Source organism: Odocoileus virginianus, unplaced genomic scaffold (assembly GCF_023699985.2).
Source record: "Odocoileus virginianus isolate 20LAN1187 ecotype Illinois unplaced genomic scaffold, Ovbor_1.2 Unplaced_Scaffold_5, whole genome shotgun sequence".
Lineage (NCBI taxonomy): Eukaryota > Metazoa > Chordata > Mammalia > Artiodactyla > Cervidae > Odocoileus > Odocoileus virginianus.
Genome location: NW_027224267.1, coordinates 4,308,378 through 4,328,486, shown reverse-complemented (window position 1 = coordinate 4,328,486; position 20,109 = coordinate 4,308,378). Strand labels below are relative to the sequence as shown.

Below are 20,109 nucleotides of genomic sequence, written 5' to 3'. Positions count from 1 at the left end.
TGTATTTAAAGAGTCCTGGTAAATGCTGTCGACAAGGTAACCCTCCTTGACACAGACGTTCACAGGCACAGCCACACGCACAGGACAGCTGCCCGCCTGCCTCACCTCAAACGCCTCACCAGGCACCCTGAAGCCCCACTGCTCCAGGCAAGGCCAGCACTGCTCCAGGGCAGCCAACCCAGGGCCCAGCCAGAGACCCACCGGCTTCTGGCCACCTCCTTGCCTGGTGTGAGAAGCTGCCCTAAAACACTCCCACCGCCTCTGCACTTGGCTGTCAATCAACCACCAGTCACCTGCTCCGAAAGGAGACACGCAGTATATACTGCACAGAATAATAACAAGAGTAGCAGTAACAATGGGCTTCCCAGTGGCGCTAGTGGTGAAGAACCTGCCTGCCAATGCAGGAGAAGCGGGTTCAGTCCCTGGGTTGGGAAGATCCCCTGGAGGAAAGCATGGCAACCCACTCCAGTATTCTCACCAGACAACCCCACAGACAGAGGAGCCTGGTGGGATAGAGTCCATGGGTCTCGAAGAGTTGGACACGGCTGAGTGACGGAGCACAGCAGTCACGCCATCAGCACCTCCTTCAGTGTGCTCACTGGGTACCAAGGCATGTGCTTAAGCATTTTGCACATGTCTCCTGGGACGATCACAGCGTCTCTGGAGGCTGTTTAGACACTCTTGGGGTGTAGGTGCCACACTTAGGGTGCAGCCATGTCACTGGATCACTCGGATGCCAGGTGACAGGCTGGGACCAACGCCAAAGCATCGTGCCCACACCCTGCTCTGCCCCACACCATGGGCATCTGCCAGGGCAGAGCGCCGCAGCTCAGGTTACAAAGTGCTGTCCTCTCTCGCGCCTTCCCTCAAAAACCACTTCCCCAGGGAGCAGCCTGTGGCCCAGTGGCTAAGACTCTGAACTTCCACGCAGGGGCCCTGAGGCTCCATCCCTGGGAGGGAAACAGACCCCACACACATCCAATGACCCTGCCTTCCACTGCTGAGGCCTGGCGCAGACAAAACACGTAAAAAACAAACATTCGAAAGTTTAAAAAGCCCGTCCTGTGTGCCTCTTCTTTTCTGACTTTGGAGCTGCTAAAATAGGAGAGCATTTTAATTTGTACCACCTCTGTGCAAAGAGGGGAGAAGGCAATGGCACCCCACTCCAATACTCTTGCCTGGAGAATCCCAGGGATGGGGGAGCCTGGTGGGCTGCCGTCTTTGGGGTCGCACAGAGTTGAACACGACTGAAGCGACTTAGCAGCAGCAGCAGCAGTGCAAAGAGGAAGACACTCTCTCTAGGACCTGGTTTGATGAGACCTGTCAGTGGTGGTCTCTGAGGAAAGGTAAGAGGGCACGGGACCTTCCCCATGAAGGGCCTTGGAGGCGGGACGGACTATCAGAGCCCAAAGGTCATGGCTGGTTCACCCAAAAGACGCTTGGGGGGCGCCTCCTGATGGCAGGTGTCGTGGACGCAGTGGGCACGAGGCAGACCTGCTCAGCCAGAGGGCATGCGGGAGCCCAGGGCAGAAGGCTGGGGAGCGGAACCTTCTGACCAGCGCAGGGAGTGCGTCTCAACACCAGAAGCAGGCCAAGGCAGCTCGGCCAGATTTAACTGTACCAAGCTCACTTCCTCCAGCAGCCACGTAGGAATCAGAGCTCCTCCAGGCCCCCTGTAAGTCCCAGAGCAGCAGCCCGCGCCCCCACCTTCTGCACAACTCATGGTGGGTGGGACCGTCATCCATCAGCCCAGCTTGCTGGGAGCTGATCCTCAGGAAATACTCAACTTGGCTCTGGGCCATGAAAGATAAAGAAGAAAAATCACATCAGAACTGGGATGGAGAGGAGGAAGGTCTTCAAGGAAGCTGGTCAGCCAGGGGGACCGGCCCCAGGGTGGGCAACATGGAGCACTCTGAGGACCAGCCAGGGGAAGGGGCTTCTAGGAACTGCCCGTCTGTGCACTAATTCTGCATGACAGCGGGAGGAGCCTGGGAAGAAAGGCCTCCAAGAGGGCAGATGCATGAGCAGGGCAGGAAAGACAGGAGGACGCCCGACAAGCTCCGGGAGAGCAAGCCCATCTGAGGAGGACCTGAGGAGTGGCCTCAGCCACTGACCACGGAGAATAGAGAGGAATCGTAGAAATATGCAGGACTGATTTGGGAACCAGGCTCAGGGAGGAGGTGGGCTAGAGGGGGAGGGGCAGGCAGAGCCCTGGGGGCTGAGAAGGCCAGCCGGACGCACCCACTCGGAGACGTGCACACGGCCCGCAGGTGGGCGCACTGGGCTGAACACAGGCAGCGGCCTGGGGGTGGCCCTGAAGTGTCAGCGCCCAGGGCACCAGCTTCTACAGGTGGCGGAGGGACCACTGTCCCTGAAACCGAGATTTATTCATCACACAAATCTAACTCTATCTACGGCATTTAATTTTCTCTACTGAATTCTAAGATGAAAAGAGTATTAAATAAGTACAATTATTTCAGAACATTTGTTATTTTGTTGGAACATCGTCCCCAGTCCTCAGTGGAACTGTCAGAATGTCTAAGAACCTTGGAAACGGGTTCCTCTCGTGCTTGTGAGCAGCATGACCAACTTAAATGAAAAGTACTTACCAGAAATAGAAGGGAACTAAAAAGAAACCCAAGGTCTGCCCCAGATCGGCCATACTTCCAGCACGGTGACGGCGCGGCTGGCACCGGCCCCCCAGCCCCCGCCCCCGAGTGGCCCCGGGGCCCTGCGCGCCTACCTGTATACGATGCGCTCCCGCTGCAAATCCTCCAGGCCACAGCACAGCTCGGCCGCGTAGAAGATGGCTCTCTGCTCCTCGAAGCCAGGGTCGCCCAGGTTGTAAATGTGAAACTTCAGGTCCCCTCCGTTCATGATGGTTAGCACCAAGCACAAGGACTTTTTGGTTTGGTATGTGTAACATAAACTAACCTGAGGACAGCAGCAGGGCAGGAAACAAAATGCAAGAGCCTGCTCGTTCACTGGGATATACTCTACTGGCAAGCAATAATGAGAACACCAAGATGCTGCCTGCTTTGGGGGAGAAGTACGCCGTGCACCATCTCAAACCTCTACCCGATGAAGAATCTAACAGCTGCCCGGCGTGGAAAGCAGAGCACTTCCTAAGTGCGTGCGTGCTCGGTCGCGTCCAACCCTGTGAGCCCATGGCCTGTAGGCCGCCCGGCTCCTCTGTCCACGCAATGTCCCAGGCAAGAACACTGGAGTGGGTTGTCATTTCCTTCTCCAGGGGATCGTCCCCACCCAGGGATCAAATTTGAGTCTCCCACGTCTCCTGCAGTGGCCAGTGGATTCTTTGTTGCTGAGCCCCTGGGGAAGCTGTGTCTAAGCAAGCAGGCGCCAACCTTCACAAAGAACCTGGCGTGGCGCCCCTGGAAGCTACATCCTAATTGTTGGGCGCCGGCACTCCACACTCGCAGACTGTCTGCGCTCAGCGTGGAAGTCAGACGCCTCCGGCAGTGCAGGAGGGGTCCAGAGCCGCTCGATTCTTCCAGCATTTGTGTCACCAGTCACACCCTGGAGGTGCGGGTCTCTCCTGTGGTCTCACCTCTGTTATGTGCACACATAGGGGATACGTCCCAGATGTGCCCATATACTGATTTTGTGAGCCTCTCTCGTGAAGTGCCTGTTCAAGCTCTTCACCCCCTTTCCTGGGGGTTTGCACGTCAGTTTACACCCATGAGTACACACACACACGCCCTTCTGGGATTCTGGCTGGGGCTGCATTCCACTCATCTTACTGCCATCACAGCCCTGAGGCTCCCAGTCTATGAACAGGGCACCCCCACCATTTGCATAGGGCATCTTTAAGTTTTTGTAAATAGTGTTTTACAGTTTCCAGTGTAGAAGTCTTGCACATTTCATTGGATTTTTGCCTAGATTCTGATGTTTCTTAATGCAATTGTAAATGGTTTCAATTGAAGTTTTTCAAACTGTTTTCTAATTGGTGCCATATCTAATAACCTGGCCAAATTCTCAACCAGTTATCTAGAGAGTCTTGGACTGCCTATACACACAGTCATGTTGTGATGGGGGGTTGGGGAGGGGCTGTGGGGAGGAGAAGGAGATGAACTCGACAGAAGTACCAGTCAGGACCCCCTCAGATGGGCTGTAAGCAGGAAGTAAGGAAGAGAATCAAGGGCAAAGGAAAGTATTTCCAGGATCCTGGCGAGAGGCCAGGAGTACAGAAACCAAAATATTGTATTTCAGTAGAATAAACCATAACTATTATCTATGTCCCTTTCACAGCGCTAGACTAGATTTTGGGGTTTGGAGGTAGTTACACAAATATGTTTAAAGCGACTCTAAGATGAGCCCGTTTTATCAAAGGTTTGTACATGTACATAGATTGTAAAGCATGTACATAGGCTGACATGTCACACACGTAAACCCTTGCTATTAAACGAGGCGACAGCTCTGAAGGCCTGTCTGTCTTGGAAGCTTTGTGCCAGCACAATGCCGCTGACCTCAAAACTGAGAAGTGAATGACACCATGCAGCCTTCTGTAAGCTGCCTTTCCCTCTCTTCCTTAAACATATAATTAGGTGGAGGAAGCAGCTGTGGAGATGAAAACACCGCTACTTAACGCACAGCCTGGACCCAGGACCCCTGGGCTCAGCCCTGACCCACACAGGGAGGGTGGAGTCAGGCCTCACACACCTGGGTTCGCTGGCTAAGGGAGAGTAATGACCCAGAAAGAGGGCGGATGCAGGCACGGACGAGGCCCGAGTGAGGGGTTGAAGCATCTTCAGGTCTCTCACCCATCTGGGGCCTCAGCCAAGCACAGCATGAGCCCACCTGCTGATGCCCCCAGAGGGCAGAGGGTCGGTGCCAGACCGGGGGGTGGGGACAGGAACAGACTCATCACAAACCGCCAGTCTGTGTCCAGGGAGGGTGGGCAGGACAGTGGAGGGCTGCTCCTGCAGTGCTCCCCGCCAGCGGCTGGGCAGCGAACCCCGCACACGCTTGGCTAGGACGGGCTTGTGTCCAGCGGCAGGCGCACTGGACAAAGGCCACTTGCCCAGCTCCCCATCCCCGGGAGGACAGAGGAGATACTTACTACAAATCTACTGTGCACTTTCTCTAGGATCCTCTTCTCATTTAGGGCCATGGCCTCCCCCTTCCTCCTCTTTATCCTTTTCTTCTCTAGCTTCTTACAGGCGTACATTTTTCCTGTAGCTCGCACTTGACAGGCACAAACCTAGTTTTTGGAAAAAAACAGCAGTTCATATGCACTCGGCAGTTCTCAGGCCACCAAGAGAAAAGAGTGTTCTCCGTGACAACTCCCCCTGGTCAAGAGCAGCAGGGACTCTGTGGAGCCAAGACCACGGCCGTCACGGCCGCGGCTGGGTCCCCGTGGGCGCTGCCCTCTGACCCTCGGGTCCTTGTTTAAGAAGGGAGCTTATGAACCTATCACAGTGATGGCAGAACTTGCTCTGTGAGATCCTGCTGCATCTGCTTAAATATGTCTCCCTGTGTCTTTCTACTTTCTGTACAAGAATGAAAGTTTTTGACAGTAAATATTCTTGATTACTTTTAAAATTCAAGAATACGTGTATTTCATAGAATCCATAGACTTTCATACCTTTATTTTGCTTAATTAGTTCTTAAAGTAATATTTATATGTCACTTCACATCATGAAAACTTCCAAACAAAGGTAAGCGAGAGAGCAGTGCAGTGAGGCTCCCGGCTGCCAGCCTTCCCTGGTGGCTCAGTGGTAAAGATCTGATTGCCGACGCAGGAGCTCTAGGAGACATGGATTCGACCCCTGGATCAGGAAGACCCCCTGGAGGAGGAAGTAGCACCCCACTCCAGCACTCTTGCCTGGAAACTCCCATGGACAGAGGAGCCTGGCGGGCTAGAGTCCATGCAGTCGCAGAGTTGGACACAGCTGAGCAACTGAACAGCAACCACCAGCCTTCCAGCTTCCAGGCTATCCACACAGGCTGTCAGGGTTCCGCTGACTGCCACCCGCCCCACACCCCAGACACACATGCCCCACATCTGCACACACACATGCCACACACATGTGCACAGAGGATTACTTAATTTTTTAAATTTTAACTAAATTAATTTTACATATTTATTTATTTGGCTCTGCCGGCTCTTAGCTACAGCATGTGGGATCTCTGTTGCATCATGCAGGATCTTGAGGTGGGACATATGAAATCCAGTTCCCTGGCCAGGGATTGAACCTGGACCCGCTGCATGGGGAGCACCGAGTCTTAGCCTTGGACCACCAGGGAAGTCCCCCAGAGGATCACTTTAAAAGCAAATATAAGACATGATACAATTGTATCCATCAACCCAAATAATTCTGATGGTAAAATATAAACCTCATTGCGGAAAATATTGAAAATATTAATAAAGACAATGATAAAACACCTAAATTCTAAGACAACTATCACTGATACTGCACTGCATAAGCTTCAAAGTGCCCCCTTTATACATATATATGCAAGGATATATAGCTTGCTCCCCCACAACCTCTGGCTTTTAGGGGAAACTGGGCTTATGTTACAGAACAGATAATAATTTATATTCTTTTTCCATCTTACTGTGTGACCATCTTCTCATCATTAAACGTCCTACAAATATGTGACTACTCCAAAACGCATTTCATCCTTTTCCGACCACGAAGCACTGGCACATAGCCTTCGCACATCTCTTATCATGCACTGAAGACAGAGTCCTTCCAGTGGAGCTGCCAAGTCAGAGGGCGAGAAGGGAGAAGAGGCGGGGTGCCAGGCACTGCAGCCGCTCAGCTGCTCCTCACGGCGATTGTGAAGCAGGGCTCACGACCCCTCTGCAGGAGGAGACTCCCTGATCGCACAGCTGGAAGCTGAGGCGCAGCAGCTTGATCTCAGGGTGTGTGGGTCCCAAGGACGTGCTCTCTACACCATCTGCCATGCAGGCAGGGATGCTCGCCCGGCCCCTGTCCACTGCGCCGGGCTCAGAACCCGCCAGGGCTGCCTGGAGGACTCAGGGCTGATGTGAAAGCACTGCTGTTGACCAAATGAGACCAAAATGTTGGCCGTTCACACCTCCAGGAGAGGCGCCAGCATTTGGCAAAGGTAAACACACTACTGGCATTTGGACTGAAAGGGCCCCAGGCGTCTGCCTTAGTCACAGGGTTCTAACTGGCTAACTGGTTCTAACTCTCATTCTCGAGAGAAATGGACAGTCCACTGACTCCCGCCCCATGCCTGATGCAGCGCAGCACTCCCAGAACACGTCTGTGAAAAGCCACAGCCGTTTATTTGTCCTCTCAGCCGTTTGTCGGGAGCACAAGTCTATGTGTTAAAAAAGTGCTGTATAAGATCATATGCATACCGAGTCTTTTCACGACAGTGAAAACTTGCCAACATGTTCCTGCTGAGTCCATTGTTAAAACCTCTGTGTGGCCAGACCAGGGGCTTCACTGCTTTGTAGACACAAGAGCCGGGTGCTGGAAGCTTCCTTCCTCTGCTCCTCACGAAGTCCGAGCTCTGTCCCTGGAGGCAGTGTGGGACAGGCAGCATGGACCGAGCGCTCTGGAGGCGCGTCAGGAGACAGACTCCTCGCAGACACAGACGCGTCTCCCGCAGAGGGCCTGCCATGCCGCGGTGGGGCTCGCAGAGCACCAGGCGGCCTCCAGGACCTCAGTGGTCACCCTGCGGGCTCTCCCGAGGCTGGCATGCCGACCAGTCCCTCTCGCAGTCACTGCAAGTGGTGACAGGAGGCGCCAGCGGTGTGACTCCTCCCAGGCAGGCGCTGGCCATGGTTCTGGACTGGAATTTGGGAGCACACACCATGCAAATCGCAAGCAGACGGTGTGCCCAGCTCTGACGCGGCTCGGCTCGCCTGACTCTGGGACTTAGCAAGGCTTGAACTCAAACGACCGCTCCACACACTCAGCAGGGCTGTTAGCATCTCCTTCAGCTGCAGCACAGGGCGTGACAGGACCCTGCCCCTACCACACGGTCTCCAACCCCATTTAAAGACCGTCTCTCGTGAACTCATGGGGAGTGTCTTTAGGATTTTCCCCAATTTCCATATTTTCTAACAACTTTCGAAGTAGGTATAAGGTACATACACATCATTATTAAATAAGTTAAATAAGCATATTCAATAATATTTAATAAAATTTAGTAATATACCCTGTAGTATGTGCACTTCTAGGCTAGTCCTCAGTTATGAGAATGGAACGTCAGAAACTCCACCATATGGAAACAGAATAATCTTTTCAGTTGGGACAACCTTACTAAACTTGAACATTGATCACATGAGAAAACAACCTCTTTAAGAACTAAGAACTGACATGTAAAATCACAAAGATAGTGAATCATTCTCCCCACTGGATCTCTGAATTTTTTAAAAGTGTGTACCTTTTGTTCAAAGTTCAATCTTAATTCTCGTGGCTGCTAAAAGTATCCCTAAAATACACAGTAAAGAAATAACTGTATTGGTGGAGTCGAGACGCTACCTGAAGACCACGCCTTTCCAGAAGTACTGCTCACAGCTGTCAGGTTCGACTTACCTCTCCAAACCCGCCTTTCCCCAGGACTCTGTAGTGCCTAAATGTGCTCTTTGTCACTGGTTGCCTAATTAATGACAAGGAAAAAAAAAATCCTCAGCTCTCACATCACATTGCTATTTGGAAAGAGAAAAACCTACCTAGCCCCTGGCCTGGCCTGAGAAGGGGATGCTGGGGAGGGGGCCCAGGACCAGCTGCCTGTGCTCAGAGGGGTGGCTCCTCAGTGGGGCGGCTTTTAAGAGACAAGCACGTGAACGTTTAAAATTGTGAAGACTCTGAAGACAGACGCAGAATGACCCTGCTGCCCTCACTGCCTGAACGAAACACACGTCTGTGCCAGCCCCACTCTGAAACCTCTCTGTGGTCTCCTTGGCACAGCTCTCGGGGCCTCTCAGAAGGCTGGTGAGGGAAGTGACATTGACAGGGAGCTGCTCTTTGAAAAAGAACCTCAAAGGCAGTGTTGACACCGTAGCAAAAGAAACCTGTATGAGCTAGAACTGAAATTTAATAAATCAACAATCACTGTAACAGCAGCAGCACTGGCGGCAGCTAGCAGAGGATGAGATGGTCGGCATCACCAACTCAATGGCCGTGGATCTGAGCAAACTCCCGGAGCTGGTGACGGACGGGGAGGCGTGGCGTGCTGCCGCCGTGTGTGGGGACCTGCACGGCGCGCTCCCCGAGCACCTCTGCTGAGCGCCGGGCTCTACGCTGAGTGTTCTACACCAGCAGTCCAGGCGGTGGCGGCGGCTTAGTCACCAAGTCGCGCCTGACTCTGCGACCCCGTGCACTGGAGCCCACCAGGCTCCTCTTGTCCACAGGACTTCCAAGAATACTGGAGTGGGCTGCTATTTCCTTCTCCAGGGGGTGGGTTCTATTTGACACAAAAGGGACCCAAAGCCCATGCAGGCCACATCACTGCCTGAGGACACATAGCTAGTAGGCGTCTGGGTAGAGGCTGAGATGGCAAAGACCCGAGCACCATAGCGGATTGTGTTTCTGTGAATCCAGGACATGGTTTACTGTCTCACGACGGCAGCAGCAGGGCTAACTGTCATTTTAACAAGAGAAAACAGAGCCCTCTGGATCAGGAGAAATTGTACAATATTAATAATGAGATTTCCAATGGCATTCTGACATACAGAAAGGTATACATCAGTCAAATGCAGTAATGGAAAAAAAAATGCAGTAATGGAAGTCACAATTCGTTTTCACTAAATGTCAGATGAGAACATACCTTTCCAGCCATTTCCACTGTAAAAATCGAGAGAAATATGCACTTTCTTGGTATTCTTCAAATGCTTCTTCACTTAAATGGTCATGGACAATTCTAGAAAGAGATTTTATGCAACTATGTACATCTGGCTGCAATACAAAATGAAGACAATTCTGTGATTTAATGCATGAGTGAGCGCTGAATATGGCAAAAATGAATCATTACCCATAATTCAGTATATTGAATTTTGCAATTACAGAATCTCACACCAGTTTCCAATGCTACCAGTGAAAACATGAACGCAAGAATTCAAAGGAAATAAAACCGATTTACCTTCTTAAAATCAGAGGTCCTTTTTAAGTATTAGAATATCAATGAAGTAATTACTTGATAAAAATAATCTCCCAGTATAAAAACAATAGTTTAAAACATACTCAAGCTGTGTGTGTGTCTGCCTGCACTCATGGAGGCTCATGCATTTCAGGAGGAGAGGGAAACAGTCTGCAGTTAACATTAGTGTAAATGTACAGATGACAATAGTCATAGGGTAGAAACTGTTAATATGTGATGTCACCTTTTTTTAAATATTAAAAATAAAGCTCTCAAGGACTTCCCTGGTGGTACAGTGGTTAAGAATCTGCCTGCCAATGCAGGGGACATGGGTTCAACCCCTGGTCCAGGAAGATCCCACACGCCGCAGGGCAACTAAGCCCGTGAGACACAGCGCTGAGCCCACAGGCCGCACTGCTGAAGCCCCAGCGCCTAGAGCCGGTGCTCCGTAACAAGAGAGGCCACCACCGTGAGAAGCCCGTGTGCCACAATGAAGAGCAGCCCCCTCCCTGCAGCTAGAGAAAGCCCCATGCAGCAAGACCCCGCAGAACCAAAGATAGTAATACAATTAACTGATTAAAGCACTCAGTACATTGTTTCGGAGAAGACAATGGCAACCCACTCCAGTCCTCTCGCCTGGAAAATCCCATGGGCAGAGGAGCCTGGTGGGCTGCAGTCCACGGGGTCCGAAGAGTCGGACGCGACTGAGTGACTTGACTTTCCCTTTCATGCACTGGAGAAGGCAATGGCAACCCACTCCAGTGTTCTTGCCTGGAGAATCCCAGGGACGGCGGAGCCTGGTGGGCTGCCATCTATGGGGTCGCACAGAGTCGGACACGACTGAAGCGACTTAGCAGCAGCAGCAGCAGCAGCAGCGACTTTATGATAGTAGGAATACAATCGGTTCTTGGGGAGTAAGTGAGGGACAGGACATAGACTGCCCTTTAAAACAGCGCTGCCGTGGGTCAGCATCTACGGAGCCGACGCTAGGAGGACCATCCACAGGCCGTCCTGATGACTCTGACCTCTCAGTCAAGGAGACAGGTGAGTCGGCGTCCAGCTGGGGGACGGGGGTGGCCAGAGTCCTGCGGCTGCAGCGCACTGACCCCGGGTGGGGAGCGGAGGGGGACCGCCTGAGCTGCAGCGGCGTCACTGACAGAGAGGGAGCCATCCCCCAGGCGTGGTGGAGTTGGCCTGGGAGTGCCCACGGCCCATCTGGGAGCCGCTAGCAGGTCGTGAGTGAGGACGCTGTGAGAATAATCCCAGCACTGCACTGGTTTCAGACTTCTGAGCAAGTCACTTGATTTGCTTCCCTTTATTTTGTAAAAAGAGGTTATTCAGATGTTCCTGGATTGACTGATGTTACAGCACAGCACTTCTCAACTTGTGTTCTGAGGCTCCCTCCTTCCGAGACCCTTGCAAGGGAGTTGGGGCTTCCCTTGTGACTCAGCTGGTAAAGAATCCACCTGCAGTGCAAGAGACCTGGGTTCGATCCCTGGGCCGGGAAGATCCCCTGGAGAAGGGACAGGCTACCCATTCCAGCCTGGAGAATTCCATGGACTATACAGTCCATGGGGTCGCAAAGAGTTGGACACAACTGAACGACCTGCACTTCAGAGGGAATTCAGTAATGACGCTGTGTTTATAGAAGCACTAAGTCATTCATTACCATCTTAAAGTTTCATTCTCACGGAAGGGCTTACCAGAGGCCACACGCCAGGGGACCACATCCCTGCTCTGCAGGACAGCAGAACACCAGTGCCGTCACAACCCACATCAACACAGCTGTCTGTCAGGGTCACTGGGTGCTGAGAGGCCGCCGCTGCAGTCCTAGAACGGAGCCCGTCCTGGAGGCCAGGCCCTCACGCCTCCACGTGTGAGCAGTGGTGGCCCTACCCTGGGGCCCCTGTCCCTGGCGAGCACGTGGGCAGCTCAGCTCCAAATACTTGCGAACCAGTCAGGATTCTAACACTGTCCGCTCAGTTAATCCGCTTTATAAAGGTCCTTAGGTGTCTCCATGAAAGAACACAAACACTGCCTGATTCTAACTTGTTTGTCTATTTCACGGTCTGTATAAATTACTAAGGTCAACGACTAAGCCACCTTCCCAGGATCTCAACTTTACTTCCCAATACTCCTTGCCTCAAAACAACAGACTCTGCGCCACTGCCCTAGTCTGGCACGTGAACCTGCTGCACACAGTTTGTAAGTATCACGACCCTGGAAACTGTGCATCAGCTCAGCACTGGTTTCTGATATGTTCACCTTCACGCTCCCACTAACCATCACGTGCGGACTCTCACCAGAGCTTCATGTGGGAGCCGTGGAGCAGAGAGGACTCACTTAGCTCACTACACAGGACCAGGATTCTGGGAACTAAAATGAGAAAGGAAGGTTTTGGGGAAATAAAGGCCGTAACAAGACGGGGATGAGGCAGAATAATAAGAACACAGGCTCCTAGAGGCCACACAATGTTGTGCTGCCGTCTCCAGTTATCCGATGCCACATGCAGCTGATGGTAAATGACAGTTAATAAACATGTAGGAGTGAAGAGCCATCTGTCACATGAACTAATCAAATAGACAGATGCCTGAATACCAACACCTGTTTAAAGATTATCAGCTGTTATGCCTATCTCTTGCAATTTCTGCACAGAGAAGGCAGAATTTCGGACCAGTCTCTCCAGTCATGTGCAACTCCCATGGTTCTCAACTTCAGAACAGAGTTTCAACAGCAGAAGCAGGAAGGGGAAAGAAGGAGCCTCTCTGGGGTGCTCAGACACTCGGCCCTGCTGACGGCCTGCCTGCAGCTCCTGGCTCCTGGGTCGGCCTCGCGTTGCGGCCGCCCCAGGGAGTGCACTCGGGTCCCGACAGGCCAGGGCTCAGGATGCGCATGTTGAGGGAATGAGTGACACCCGAATGAACGTCTGCTTACAAACAACTCCACGCCTGGGACCAGGTCACCTCAGCCGCCACTCTTTCCTCCTGAGCACACGAGGAAGCTGAAGTCAGGCGACTGCTCAGACTCGGGATGTTCCTGTCCTGACTGCAAAGGTCTGCAGAAGAGATCCTTGCAGTGCATGCTCCATGGGGCTGCTTTCACCCTGGAATGAGCCCTGTGGAAGGCTGGGCAGAGCGGCCGGGCAGGCAGCAAAGCCAAGCTTGCGGCCTGGCGCTTCAGGATGTCCCTGAATGTGTGGTCGTCACTCCTCATACGCCTGATGGTGGAGGGGACCACCCTGATCCAGAGAGGACACGCCCCCGTGGAGAGGCTGCCGGATCTGGCCCCGGCGGTGTGCACCCACTCACCTGGCACACTCCTCGAAGACGTCTTTGGATGGATCCTCCCACAGCCTCTGCCTGCACCTGAACACCACGTCTTTGGGTATTTCTGGTAGAGGGGCTGGTGAACCCTTCAGACAGCACAAACCAATCACGACAGTTAGTGGTTTCATAAATGATCAGCTGAGACAGAATCAATGCTTAATGACAACAACCACACCGTGAAGTATATGAAATGACAGGTCAGGGCACCCCCTTCGCCCCCATCAGTCTCGCTTTCCAGAGTGCCGTGTGTCAGCTGCCTCTTCTGACCATTCCTCTGTAGGGCCCCCAAAAGATGCCCATACACCCGAGTTCACAGCATTATTCCCGACACTGGAAACATGGGAACCACCCAAGTGTCCAGCAATGGTGGATGGACAAACACAGTGTGGTCCATCCAGACACAGAATATTATTCAGCTTCAAAAAAGAAAGGAATTCTAAGACCTGTTACCACGTGGAGGAACCTTGAGGACACTATGCTAAGTGACATAAGCCAGTCACAAAAAGAATATACTGTGTGATTCCACTTACATGAGGTCCCTAGACTAGTCAGATTCATAGACAGAAAGCAGATGGTAGGGGCCAGGGGCTGCGGGCAGGGGCAGAGGGAGTTAGTGTTTAATGGGGACAGAACTACAGTTGTGCAAGATGAAAACCACCCAGGAGACAGGCGGTTGTGACGGTGTGCACGCACGTCAGTGTGAATGTACTTTACTGAACTGTACACCTTGAAATGGTTATGATGGGAAATTTGCTTTTTTTAAATTGCAATTAAAATGTAAACACATATACTCAGAAATAGACACATTTCCCCGCCTCACAGAAATGGGATAAATACACGTGTAGTCTGGTGAGTACATGCTGACACCCACAGAGCTACCCTGCTTCCTCAGTGACTGTATGGCTCCCAGAGGACAGGCTTCTGCCCCCTCAGCCATTCCAGGTGCCAGTTCTCTCCACGCAAACACCACTGCATGAACCTTTCCGCAGCTGTGCTTTATAAGGTAGGTTCCTAGAAGGAGAAATACCAGCCCAAAGGGTACACACACTTAAAACACTGGCATTTATTGCAAGACTGCTCTGCAAAAAGGCTCTAGGAGTCCACATTCTCACCAACATCCCCACACACCAGCTTCCCACTCTCCTGACCCTCATGCAGAGGATTCTGGAAAAAGAAAACACACAGCAAAACTGCTGTCCTGATTTATTGGAAAAAAAAGAAATACACAGAACACATTCAACTGTACATTGAACCGACTGATTCCCGGCTGTGAGGTAGCTGAATAACTACAATACAACTTTTTGTTTTCTATAAATCAAAGATGCTGAACTATTGATAGGCATATACAAGAAGTAAACTCACATTTCCCCCCAAAACCAATAATACTGTTATAGCTAATAATGATTTATAGCTGTCATTCAAATTGCCTAATACAAGTGATATGTTATGTCATTTAGCCTCATAACGACCCAACGGAAGAGACTCAACCAACTACGGAACGTTCTGGTACAGCCCCAGAAACAGTAGTGGAGCCACGCCTGAGCAGTGTGCCCCCGAGACCACTCTCTTCCTGCGTGGTGACACTACGATGAGGATAAAGCTTGTTCACTCACTGACTCATCAAATACGCATTGCTCCAGGCACAGGGACAAACAGAAACAAGACAAAATTTCCAGAAGACAAAGCCATTAAATTCCAACACTTGTCTCAAAAATACACGTTTTACAGAAATAGCTCTTAGGGTTTTCCATAGTATTATTTACCCTCCTAAGGTCTCGATTTCCTGAAGCTAAATTAAACAGTAGGTTAATTCTATGAAGACTATTTAATGACTTACTCCAAACAGAGATCCTTCCCACAGTGTCTCAGAAAACACACTAACAGAAATTTATTTCCACAGGGAAAAAAAGCAATGCTCAGATCCCCCATGAGCAGAGTCGTGAGGCAACCTGAGTGTGGCAAGCTGAGGATGGTACCACTGGCCTGATACTAAGCACAAGGAAAGTGGAATAGAGATTGCTTCTGGGGCTTTAAATTAAGGAACAATACTTATTTTTCAGGAAAGGTAATTGCCAGGGAAAACTACCAAATGACCCAGTGCCTTGTTTTAAAGTTTTAGACAATGAGAACTCTGATGGGAAAGTCCACTGGTGGGGAAGGAATGGGGGTAGATTTTGCAGATATATGCTTATTATCCTCTGTTAAATGATCCAACCAGTCCATCCTGAAGGAAATCAGTCCTGAATATTCACTGGAAGAACTGATGCTGAAGCTGAAACTCCAATACTTTGGCCACCTGATTCAAAGAACTGACTTGTTGGAAAAGACCCTGATGCTGGGAAAGATTGAAGGCGGGAGGAGAAGGGGACGACAGAGGATGAGATGGTTGGATGGCATCACTGACTCAATGGACATGAGTTTGAGTAAACTCCGGGAGTTGGTGATGGACAGGGAGGCCTGGCGTGCTGCAGTCCATGGGGTCGCAAAGAGTCAATGAACTGAAAAATACAAATCTTCATTATTTTTTAAAAATTGCGTCGTCTTCCTATTGTTGAACTGTAAGAGCTGGTTGTGTATCTTGGATTCCTGCTCCTCATCTGACACCAGACCTGCACATATCTCCCCCACTCTACAGGCTGCCTTCTCTCCTTCACGGTGGTCTCTGAAGTACTGTATTTTGATGAAGTCTAGTTTGTCTGTTTTTTCCTTTTGTTGCTGTCCTCTCGAAGTCACGGATGAGAAACCACTGTCTAAATTGAGGTCATGAAGCTTTGCACCTGAAGTTCTACAGCTAAGATTCACACCTGAGAGGTTTCTTCTAGAATAGTATGGTGTTCACATTCAAGTTACCTTTTGTATACAATATTAAATAAGGGTCCAACTTCCTTCTTCTGCACATGGGTACCCAGCTGTCCTGGCACCATTTATGGAAAAGACTCTCCTTTCCCCAAATGAATAGTCCTGGCAGCCTTACTGTAAGTCAGCTGACTGCTTCCAGACTCTCAGTTCTATTCTGTTGATCTATAAGTCTGTTCTTACGCCAGGACCATATTGTCCTGCAGCTTTGTAGTGAAGCTTTGAAATTGAGAGGTGTAAGTCCTCCAACTTTGTTTTTCTTTTTTAAGGTTGTTGTAACTATTTGTGATCCTTTCAGTATGTGTATGAATTCTAAGATCTACTTGTTAATGTCTTCAAAAAAAGGAAGTTAAGATTTTGTTACAGATTATATTGAATCTACAAATCAATCTTAAATCTTCTAATCTGTGAATACAGGATTTCTTTCCATTTTATTACAGTTCTGCTTTACTTTCTTTCAATGATGTTTTGAAGTTTTCAGTGTATTAAAGGTTGCACTTTTTTTGTTATAAACAATTACTGCTAACTCTTCTATTCTTTTTTATGCTATTGTAAATGGAGTTGCTTTAATTTCATTTTTGGTCTTTAAATGATAGTGTATAGAAACACAATTGAATTTTGTTTAGTGATCTAGTATCCTGCAACCTTGCTGAACTCATTTACTAGCTCTCGCAGCTTTTTTTCTCCCTAATGTGTATAAACACTCAAGATTTTCTATATACAAGTGCTGTGATCTGAATGTGTGCCCCAAATACATATGTTGAATTCCTAACCCCCAAAGTGATGATACCGGGAAGCAGAGCCCTTAAGAGATGCTTAGATCAAGAGGATGGAGCTCCTGTGAGTGGGGATGGAGTCTTTATAGCAGAGGCTCCAGAAACACCTCACACCTTTTCCACCACACAGCAAGGAGGTGCTGGCTATCAGCTTCCAGACCTGTAAGCAAAAAATTCCTGTTGTTTGTAAACCATCCTGCAGTGTGAGGTCAAGTGGGCCTTAGGAAGCATTACTAAGAACAAAACTAGTAGAAGTGATGGAACTCCAGCTGAGTTATTTCAAAGCTTAAAAGATGATGATGTGAAAGTGCTGCACTCAATACGCCAGCAAATTTGGAAAACTCAGCAGTGGCCACAGGACTGGAAAAGGTCAGTTTTCATTCCAATCCCAAAAAAAGGGCAATGCCAAAAAATGTTCCAAACTACCACACAGTTGCACTCATCTCACATGCTAGCAAAGTAATGCTCAAAATTCTCCACATGAGGCTTCAACAGTACATGAACAGAGAACTTCCAGATGTACAAGCTGGATTTAGAAAAGGCAGAGGAATCAGAGATCAAATTGCCAACATCTGCTGGATCACAGAAAAAGCAAGAGAATTCCAGAAAAGCATCTACTTCTGCTTCATTGACTATGCTAAAGCCTTTGACTGTGTGGATCACAACAAACTGTGGAAAATTCTTAAAGAGACGGGAATACCAGACCATCTTACCTGCCTCCAGGGCTTCCCTGGTGGCTCAGACGGTAAAGCATCTGCCTACAATGCGGGAGACCTGGGTTCAATCCCCATGTTGGGAAGATCCCCTAGAGGAGGAAATGGCAACCCACTCCAGTATTCATGCCTGGAAAATCCCATGGACAGAGGAGCCTGGTGGGCTACAGCCCATAGGGTCGCAAAGAGTCGGACACGACTGAGCGACTTCACTTCCTCTTTACCTGCCTCCTGAGAAATCTGTATGCAGGTCAAGAAGCAACAGTTAGAACCAGACATGGAACAACAGACTGGTTCCAAATTGGAAAAGGAGTACGTCAAGGCTATATATTGTCACCCTGCTTTTAACTTATATGCAGAGTACATCATGCAAAATGCCAGGCTGGATGAAGCACAAGCTGGAATCAAGATTGCCCAGAGAAATATCAATAACCTCAGACATGCAAATGACACCACCCTAATGGCAAAAAGTGGAGAGGAACTAAGAGCCTTTTGATGAAGGTGAAAGAGGAGAGTGAAAAAGCTGGATTAAAACTCAAAGTTCAAAAAACTAAGATCATGGCAACTGGTCCCATCACTTCATGGCAAATAGATGGGGAAAAAGTGGAAACAGTGACAGACTTTATTTTCTTGGCTCCAAAATCACTGTGGATGGTGACTGTAGCCATGAAATTAAAAGACACTTGCTTCTTGGAAGAAAAGCTATAATAAACCTAGACAGCATATTAAAAAGCAGAGATATCACTTTGTTGACAAAAAGTCTGTATAGTCAAAGCCATGGTTTTTCCAGTAGTCACATACAGACTGTGAGAGTTGGACCATAAAGAAGGCTGAGTATGAAAGAATTGAACTATGGTGCTGGAGAAGACTCTTGAGAGTCCCTTGGACTGCAAGGAGATCAAACCAGTCAATCCTGAAGGAAATCAACCCTAAATATTCATTGGAAGGACTGATGCTGAAGCTGAATCTCCAATACTTTGGCCACCTGATGTGAAGAGCTGACATTGGAGAAGACCCTTATGCTGGGAAAGACTGAGGCAGGATAAGGGGGTGACAGAGGATGAGATGGCTGGATGGCACGTGAGTCTGAGCAAACTCCAGGAGATAGTGAAGGACAGGGAAGCCTGGTAGGCTGCAGTCCATGGGGTCGCAGAGAGTCAGACACAACTGAGCGACTGAACGACGACAAAAGCAGGTGTTTGCTGCCCCCCCCGCTTCCACACTTGCTGTGTCAGCCAGGATGGCTCTCCAAGTTGCATCTTTCTCCTTGACAGCTTCCTTGCTGTTTGAGTTTTTCTTCAGAAAAGGTGAGGAAGAAAAAAGAAATTAACAAAAAAGATTTAAAAGCTACACAAATGAAACCTTCTTCTACAGCTCCCAGTGGACTGTCTAGTGGGCACAAAAATATTCCCACAGTGAGTGTGAGTGGCAGAGATGATTCAGACCCAAATGGGCTTTGACTCTAAAGTAAAATGGAGTCATTTCATTACTTACTTATTCCAACTAAGTAAACATGGCTATGTGCTCTAATTATTTAAGTCATGTACAAATCTTTATGTAAAGAAGAAAACGCACCTTTCCCCTGAAGAATGTGTCCAAGGCCAGGAGCCCACAGCGTCTTCGGTCCTCATCAGCGGCCACTTCATATTCTGCCTGATTGCAGAGATGACACAAAAGAAAAATGTTAGTTAAGCTTCTTTGTGGACTTTGTAATGTTTCAAAAATCCTCTGACTTGTGGAACTGACTTGGTGCCTTGAGAACCAGTGAGCAGCTCTATTGATCAAGTATCTGCAGCTCTTCTTTGGGAAACTGATGGCCATGAGGGGAAAAACTGGCTTATTTTCAAAGGATCAATAATGTAATAAAGCAACACACACCACAATGCTCCCTATATCATATTGTATTTTCAGCCCTCAAATGTGGCCAAACAAAATGGAGCAAGGTGAACCACCTGGGCTGTTCTCGGCAACGGCGCTTTAGGAAAGCCCAAGAGGCACTTGGACACCTGTGTGCAGTGCTCCCAAGGGAGTCAGTCCGCAACACCTGAGTGGGCACCATTCACAAACACGTGTCAGGGATCAACCGAAGGGCAGGCGACAGCATGCAGGCGAGAAAACAAAGCCACAGGCAGCACCTCTTCAGTATCTAAACCCCCATCGAGGATGAGCAAGGAACAAGGAATGGGAAGACGGAGAAGAGAAAGAGAGACAAGGGGGAGATCGCCAAGGCTGAGATAAGAGAATTTCAACAAGTTGTTCTGCAGCGTCCCCAGCCAGGGAGACAGGAGGATGCAGAGGCCTCATGAAGCCCAAGTTCTGCAAGTGGGACCCTGAAGAGCAGTGAAGCTGAAAGGC

The 20,109-nt window shown here is 49.6% G+C and overlaps 1 protein-coding gene across 10 annotated transcripts in view; it reads right to left on the bottom strand.

The window, feature by feature from the left end:
- The window catches only part of GRK4 (G protein-coupled receptor kinase 4), a 59,656-nt gene that overhangs the window by 14,851 nt on the left and 24,696 nt on the right, over positions 1 to 20,109 (bottom strand). For 5 of the 10 annotated variants that reach the window (XM_070462572.1, XM_070462575.1, XM_070462573.1 and 2 more), the window contains 6 exons: positions 19,330 to 19,407; positions 13,392 to 13,495; positions 9,775 to 9,867; positions 8,541 to 8,604; positions 5,081 to 5,221; positions 2,744 to 2,934 (listed from right to left, as the gene is read on the bottom strand). In XM_070462572.1, the coding sequence (XP_070318673.1) occupies positions 2,744 to 2,934; positions 5,081 to 5,221; positions 8,541 to 8,604; positions 9,775 to 9,867; positions 13,392 to 13,495; positions 19,330 to 19,407 (671 nt within the window). Of the gene's footprint in view, positions 1 to 2,743; positions 2,935 to 5,080; positions 5,222 to 8,540; positions 8,605 to 9,774; positions 9,903 to 13,391; positions 13,496 to 19,329; positions 19,408 to 20,109 lie in introns of those variants that run through there. The other 5 variants (XM_070462577.1, XM_070462576.1, XM_020889861.2 and 2 more) reach the window with 3 other exon arrangements.